Source organism: Arachis duranensis, chromosome 9 (genome assembly GCF_000817695.3).
Source record: "Arachis duranensis cultivar V14167 chromosome 9, aradu.V14167.gnm2.J7QH, whole genome shotgun sequence".
NCBI lineage: Eukaryota > Viridiplantae > Streptophyta > Magnoliopsida > Fabales > Fabaceae > Arachis > Arachis duranensis.
In genome coordinates, this window is record NC_029780.3 from 100638284 (window position 1) to 100646414 (window position 8131).

An 8131-nucleotide genomic window follows, 5' to 3' on the forward strand; every position below is an offset into this window, starting at 1 on the left:
TCTTTTTACATTATGTTAATCACATTTATAATACTCAATAAAAACAATCCATAAAAAACTTAATCCCTTTTTATTTATTTAAAAAGATATAGTCAAATCTCTCTCTTCACAAACCCGACGTCTCCACATATTTTCGACGCCGTCGTCCACCAACCACCGTCGTATCTTTTGTCGCGTTGTGCGACCTCTTCCACGCGTCCGGTTGTTGTCCTCCTTTCATTGACACTGTCGCCCACCGCCGGCCCGACGCATCTGCACCGCTGTGGCTCCATTCCGTTGTAACGCAACCACCGCTAGTCTTCCATTCGCGATGCGCGATCAACTATTCCAATCTATGGCGACTCTTCCACTCGCGATGCGTGGCCTCCGTGACTTCCTCCTCACAACGTGCCACCACGAGTCTCTCACCGTACACGCAACACTGTCCAAGATGTCGTTTCCAGTCATCCTACGACTCTTCTTATTTTCCTTTCTTATTTGGTTTTGAATGATTTTTTTAACTAATTTTTTATGTTTCGTTCTTTTTCCTAAATTTCGAATTATTCTTTTTATTAGTTTTAGATGATTCTTTTTCCTATATTTTGTATACTTTTTTTTAGAATTTGGACGATTCTTTATTTTATGTTTTATTGTTTTTTTTGGAGTTTGGACTCTTCTTTTTTAAAAAAACAATAGGATTTGTGTAATAAATAATAAAAAATAAATTAAAATAAAAAAATAAAATTTAAATAATTAATAATTAATAATAATTAATTAATATAGAGTATAACTTAAAATACTTGTTGATTTATTATTGGCTATACCTCTCTTAATTCTCTAGTGAAATTGATTATTAATTTATGCACTCAATTTCTATGTGGACATACAATTGAGTGGTTCCACGTACGTATAGAATTGAGTGAATCCCTCAATATAGAGTATCATGGATAGGAATAGGGATACCGGTGCTTACATATACAAAATGCTCCACTATAAATATAGGGCGTCCATGCAAGTTTTCTCATAAAATAATTTGGTTGTTCTATTATTTTATATAAGAATAATAGTTGAATAATATATAGTATTATTAAGATGATGAGAGTGGCAGTGGTGGGTGGTGGAATAAGTGGATTGGTTTCAGCGTATGTACTGGCCAAAGAAGGAGTGAATGTGACTCTTTATGAGAAAGAAGATTATTTGGGAGGCCATGCAAAAACTGTGAATGTTGATGGTATTGATTTGGACCTTGGTTTCATGCTCTTCAACCCGGTAATTCTAAGTCTCTACACATACAATTAATTAACTACTCTTCCATTGCCTTTAGTTCTCTCATTTTGTTGCTATGCCTCAAAATGCTTACACACAAAATAGTCTTGGCCACATTATCCGAAACAGTGAGGAAGGAGATAGCCGAGACAAGAAGGAATGTTGCATTATTATTATTATTATTATTATTATTATTATTATTGGACGGATTCACGTTTATGGCTATGGGCCTAGGGTGCCCAGTGGATTTTAAAAGATATTTAAACAATACATAGTAATAAAATTTATTTACTCCCACTAAATAATTAATTAAAGTTTACCCTATTATGTTATTGGACTTTACTCATCAACCTCGATTATGTAAAAGCAACAGTAATTTAAGATTTAAATGAATTTGTTACAACAATATATGTAGTTGAAATTTTAGTCGCTAAAGACATTTCTGTTACTTGAAATTAATATAGATTAGATTATAGAAAGTTGAAAATAATGTAACATGGGTTATTGAACAGGTAACTTATCCTAATATGATTGAATTCTTTGAGAATCTCGGAATTGACATGGAATTATCAAACATGTCATTCGCTGTGAGCCTTGATGGTGGCTGTGGCTACGAATGGGGCAGCAGAGATGGGGTCTCTAGCCTGTTTGCACAAAAGAAAAATGTGATCAACCCTTACTTCTGGAAAATGGTTAGAGAAATTATTAAGTTCAAAGATGATGTTATAAGGCAAGTTATTCTTTATCTGTATCTACACTTTTTCTTTGCTTAAGTCCATTCTTTCACTAATGTGAGGGTATAAATAACAACGATCGTTTTCATACACTTAGCAAGGGACTAATAATGGATAAGAGTAATGCTAAGTTTGTTCTGTCTTTCTCCAATTATAAATGTAGCTATCTTGATATGTTTGACAACGAATTGGATATGGACCGCAATGAGACTTTGGAGAAATTCATAAAGTCAAAGGGTTATTCTGAATTATTTGTGAAGGCCTACCTTGTGAGTTCATTTCCATCTTATTATATTATTTTGATTTCTATAAATATCATTCCTTTGGTAAGTGACTTAGTGTATGATCATTAATTATAACATGCAATGCATGCAGATTCCAATTTGTGGTTCTATATGGCCATGCTCTTTCGAAAGGGTTATGAGCTTTCCCGCTTTGTCAGTTCTCTCTTTCTGTCGCAATTTCCAACATCTTCAGCTAGTAAGGAGATCATTTCTGTTTCAAATTTTATACAATAATGAATGAACTACTTTTAAATAAAATAAAAGACTTTTTTTATGCACTTGATCCTTTTTTTATTTTATCTCTATAGCTCTTTGGAAGACCACAGTGGCTAACTATTAAAGGTCGCTCGCATACTTATATTAATAAGGTAGTCATTTGTAATGCTATGTGAAATTTTTAGTATAACTTATACTAGATATGTTTTAAGTTTAGGCTATAAATCAAGATTTTGAAATTAATTATTTGTTATAATAACCAGGTCAAAACAGAGCTTCTTGATAGAGGTGTTCAAGTAATAGCTAATTGTGAGGTTGAATTGGTTTCATCATCAGAAAAAGGTGATTGATTTGTCCACTCCCTGATTAAGCTTTTGATATTTATTCATGCACACCTTTTTGTCAAACATTGATGATAATGACTGATTAAGTAACAAGTCTAGAAATATTATTGCAGGGTGTGTTGTGCAATGCAAAGATGGTTCTAGAGAAACATACGAAGGCTGTATAATTGCAACACATGCACCAGACACTTTAAGATTACTAGGAGATGAAGCGACATATGATGAGCGAAGAATTCTTGGTGCTTTTCACTATGTATATAGGTAGAATCATCCTAACTCTTTACTACCTTCCACAAAGGGAACATGACAATGGAGCTTATAATAGTTATATTTGAAAGTAGTCAAATTCAACAAAGGATATCATGATGCTCACAAGTATTGTTGATCTCTATTGGCAGTGATATTTTTCTTCATCATGACAAAAGTTTAATGCCTAAAAACCCAAAAGCTTGGAGTGCAATGAATTTTCTTGGATTTCAGAACAATACAGCTTGTTTGACATATTGGCTCAACATTCTTCAGGTTAGCAATAATTTATATAGTGCGCACTTTGTACATAAGCGAAGTATTCTAGAAGGCAAGTGATTCAAACTTAAGAAGTGAACTATGAATAAAACTTGTTGGTTGATCTTATGTTCTGATTTGCAGAATATTGGTGAAACAAGATTACCCTTTCTTGTAACTCTGAATCCAGACCATACCCCAAAAAATACCTTGCTTAAGTGGTCAACTGGACATCCAATTCCATCAGTTACTGCATTCAAAGCTGTACAAGAACTTGAAAATATTCAAGGAAAAAGAAGAATTTGGTTTTGCGGCGCCTACCAAGGTCTCTTCTTGACTTGGTTAAATTATAGTTGAACATTAATTAAATTATTAAACAAAACAAAAAGAACATACACAAAAATAGTATAGTGAAATTCTAGATAGCTGAAATAACTTGGGCATATCTAATCATATTTTCTTTCTCACAAACAAACATTGTTATGTTGAAAGATATTGATTAACATTAAATACACATGTGATTTAAGCAAATATTTGTGCTTTTCAGGTTGTGGATTTCATGAAGATGGATTGAAGGTATTTAAAGCAAACTTGATTTAAATGAGAAAAAAACAAACATTTTTTTGTTGAAAAGTAATCCTTTTTCGTAGATAAGACAATCGAGCCTCTTTTCTACATCAATAAAATCCAATATAAATTGCCAATTTCATTTAGTGAAAATATTTCATTTCCAAAATTTTAGGCTGGTATGGTTGCTGCATATGGCATTCTTGGAAGATGTTGTTCCCTTCGGACCAACCCAAAACACATGGAACCTTCTTGGAAGGAACTGGGAGCACGTCATTTCGTGACGAGATTCCTAAATTCCTATATCACTATTGGATGTTTAATGTAATTTCACTTCTCAAAGTGTGTAGACCTTTTAAATATACTCCTTTTACACTTCAAGTTGGAAGTATCAGATTCATACACAATAATACTATTGGAACAACAATTTCTTAAAATAATGCTATTCTCTTGAAACAATCATGTTATCTAGAAGATTTTAGCATCAATTGTATTCTAGTTCTTAACTCACTTTATATCTTGTCTTGAGGAGTTTACAGTTTATTGGAAGAGGGAGGAACAATGTTTACTTTTGAAGGAAATAATACGAAGAACTCTTTGAAGTGTGTTGTGAGAATCCATAGTCCCCAATTTTATTGGAAGGTATGTGCTTTTGTTGTAAGCATGAAGTGAAGTTAATGATTTTCATTTCTACTTTTTGTATGAAACTAAAATAATATTTTTTGTTGTGTTTGTCAGATTATGACGCAAGCTGATTTAGGCCTTGCAGATGCATATATTAATGGAGATTTTTCCCCTGATGATAAAGATGAAGGTCTTTTAAATCTTTTTATGGTATGTATATTCATTATTAGGATATACTTGACACATAACTGTGGGTACAAGACTTTAGTATTTACTTCCATGTGTTTTTGAAATTTCGGTACAGATTTTCATCAAAGCAAGTAGAGATTCAACAAATGCTTCAAACTCAAAATTGAAAAAGAATAGGTAAGTTGATTATGATGTGTTGAAGTGTTGAAATTGTAACTGTATTTTTTCAACCCTTTCTGATTTTTTATGTCTTCAGGGGTTGGTGGACACCAATTTTTTTTACAGCTGGTTTAACATCTGCAAAGTTCTTCTTTAAGCATTACTTTAGGAAAAATTCTCTTAGACAAGCTCGTCGCAACATCTCTAGACACTATGATCTGGTATAAGATTATTAACTACCAATGTTACAAGTTTTATTGAGGTTATTCTAAACGAGATGCACAATCATTATTTGACAAAGAAGTGCTAGTGGAATTATTTATTATTTTCCTTTTATTTTATCTTGTTCTCATAATATATCTCAAGTGTCTATTTTCTATTACGTTGGCCTTTAATATCTTTGCCTTACACTTATTCATTGGTTTGTTTCAAGAGCAATGAATTGTTTGCACTATTCTTGGATGAAACAATGACATATTCATGTGCAGTATTCAAGGCAAGGCGACGACTTTCTGTTACTTGAGGCCAACTTTATTTTAAAAGATTTGTCTTCAATTTCTGTTATAGCCCGTTGTTCACATTTTTTCTTATTTGTCTATTTGATATCTAATACAGAATGAAGATGAAGATTTGAAAGATGCACAAATGAGAAAAATATCTCTTCTCATTGAAAAAGTGAGTACCTTTGAATGTTATTTTATCAATGTCTTTTGGTTGATAACTTGTAGATAGCCTTACAATATCAACTTTCTTAAAACATATGAAGGCTAGGATAGATAACACACACGAAATTCTTGATATCGGATGTGGATGGGGAGGTTTTGCGATTGAAGTCGTCAAACAAACCGGTTGCAAATACACCGGCATCACTTTGTCTAAGGAACAATTGAAATTTTCAGAAGAAATAGTTAGAGATGCTGGACTACAGGTAAATAAAAGATAACATGATTTCATCAATTTCTTAATATAACATGGTAAAATGAAGAAACAAGCCAAATGAAGTATGTCAATGTTAGAAAAAAATACTTCTTTAGTTGTTCCATTTCATAATTGATATTTTTAAATGATTATTATTATTCATGCTAACATTTGTGAATTCATGATTTCAGGATCATATCAAATTTCTTTTGTGCGACTATCGCCAACTCCCAAAGACATTCAAATATGATAGAATTATATCCATGTGAGAAAATATTCATTTTAACTCTACAAAACCACATAGAAAAGCATTATTTTTAAAAATATTGCATAATATATGTAGTATGGTATTTTAGTGAAATGATAGAAGCAGTTGGTCATGAATACATGGAGGAGTTCTTCAGTTGTTGCGAATCAGTATTAGCAGATGATGGGCTTCTAGTTCTGCAGGTATAACCTTTTTTTTTTGCAATTCTTCGGTTATAAAACTTTTTAGAGTACATACAAGGATGTAAATACTTATTAGTTACTAATGCTTCTATAAAATTTGATAATTAAATTTGTACTAACTTTTAAAGATGGTTATTTTACTCCATAGTTCATATCGCTCCCAGATGAGTCTTATGATGAGTACAGGCGTAGTGCTGGGTTTATAAAGGAATATATTTTTCCAGGGGGATGCCTACCCTCCCTAAGTAGGATAACATCAGCCATGGCAGCTACATCAAAATTATGGTACAATTTATATATTAAATATGACTTTAATTACCTTGACCATCCCTTCATTTTTCTCTTTTATTAATGATGAAATGGGCATTCTTGAATGTAGTGTGGAGCATGTCGAGAATATTGGAATTGATTACCATCAAACATTAAGGTGTTGGAGAAAGAATTTCTTGGCAAAACAAAGGCATGTTATTAATTTCTTCGTTGGAACATAATTAGATTGAAGTTAATACTTACACTATGCAGTAGCTAATTATTGAAATTTGTTATTTATAATTTTTTTTCTTCTTCTTCTATTAATTCTTATACTAACGTTTATTTAAATTTTTTTTGTTCTGTCAGTGAAATTTTGGCTCTTGGGTTCGATGAAAAGTTTATTAGGACATGGGAATACTATTTTGATTATTGTGCTGCAGGATTTAAGTCACGAACACTTGGAGATTATCAGGTACTATATTGCTAGTCAAGTACTATAGAGAATAGTATGATGTATTATGATAAACTTAATCTGGTAATAAGAATCTATTATACACAAGGCATAATTACTCACATAGTTAATCAAAACATCCCGTTATATATCGAAATTAAATCTCGTATCTTGTGACCAAACTTTCAATCTTTCAACTTGAATTAGGGATCCTTAATTATCCCAATAAGCCCACACCAAGGGAGATATTCACTTATGGGTCTTTAGTTCGTGGAATACTATACAATAAATCTACACCTATCTTGAAAGAAATAATAGATTGTGTCTTCTTTAATTAAAGTGATATTTATGTGGGTGAAATTTATACGCCTAATACTACTTATTAACAAAAATAGGGTTCATTAATAAGGATTAAGGAATAACATTAATCATAATTTGAATATGTTTCATAGAATTATAGTTGGATCAAGTAAATTTAATTGGTTTTCAATTTTGTACCATGCATGTAGATGGTTTTCTCACGACCTGGCAATACCAATACATTCAATGATCCCTACAAAAGATGGCCCTCAGCATGCTGAGAACAAGTCATGACAAGAATACCGTATCACATTCTTAGTTTTTTATTGACAAATGGCAAAAAGTAGATTGATGATATTGCTTTTTTCTTTTTGGCACTTCATATTACCAAAATTAAAGATGTAATTTTCATTTGGTCGTCTTTTCATAGTTTTTTGTATGTGTACTTTCTGTGATGAATAAAATTCTGAAATAAAATATATTATTGTTAGAAAATTACATAATATCATGATGATATACTCCTTGGTAATTTGTACTTAGAAGTATGTTTGTAATTGTACATGAACTTCTACATGTACAATATTTTCACCGCAAATAGTCATATAATAATAATGGGTGATCAATTAATATTTGTAACAAAATCTAATGAAGTACTTTTAAGTTTTAACCATTTTTCGATAATCTTTAGCATCTTTTTCTTTCTACTACATCTTTTTGTTGGCCTCTTTCGTTCTATATGTCTTCTCCTTTCTTTTATCTTTTTTATTTATTTTTGTATTTCTAGAAATTTTATGAAAAAAAAGAAGAATAAAAAAAGAAATAGAAAAAATGATGACGATAATAACGACATAAGAAAAATTTAAAAGAGAAACTTTTTTATAATAAAGATAGAAT

The 8131-nt window shown here is 31.4% G+C and overlaps 1 protein-coding gene across 1 annotated transcript; it reads left to right on the plus strand.

Moving 5' to 3' along the window:
• Positions 1-1061: 1061 nt before the first annotated feature.
• LOC107466399 (uncharacterized) lies at positions 1062-7518 on the plus strand. Its single transcript, XM_016085376.3, has 24 exons — positions 1062-1248; positions 1758-1975; positions 2143-2248; positions 2355-2459; positions 2572-2631; positions 2743-2821; positions 2937-3084; positions 3222-3345; positions 3472-3652; positions 3875-3903; positions 4070-4218; positions 4434-4536; positions 4633-4728; positions 4823-4884; positions 4964-5087; positions 5300-5362; positions 5482-5541; positions 5633-5794; positions 5976-6049; positions 6141-6234; positions 6383-6519; positions 6614-6694; positions 6853-6958; positions 7447-7518. The coding sequence occupies exons 1-24, from the start codon at positions 1072-1074 to the stop codon at positions 7516-7518; spliced, it is 2610 nt and encodes an 869-aa protein (XP_015940862.1). The 5' UTR covers positions 1062-1071.
• The last annotated feature ends 613 nt before the right edge of the window (positions 7519-8131 follow it).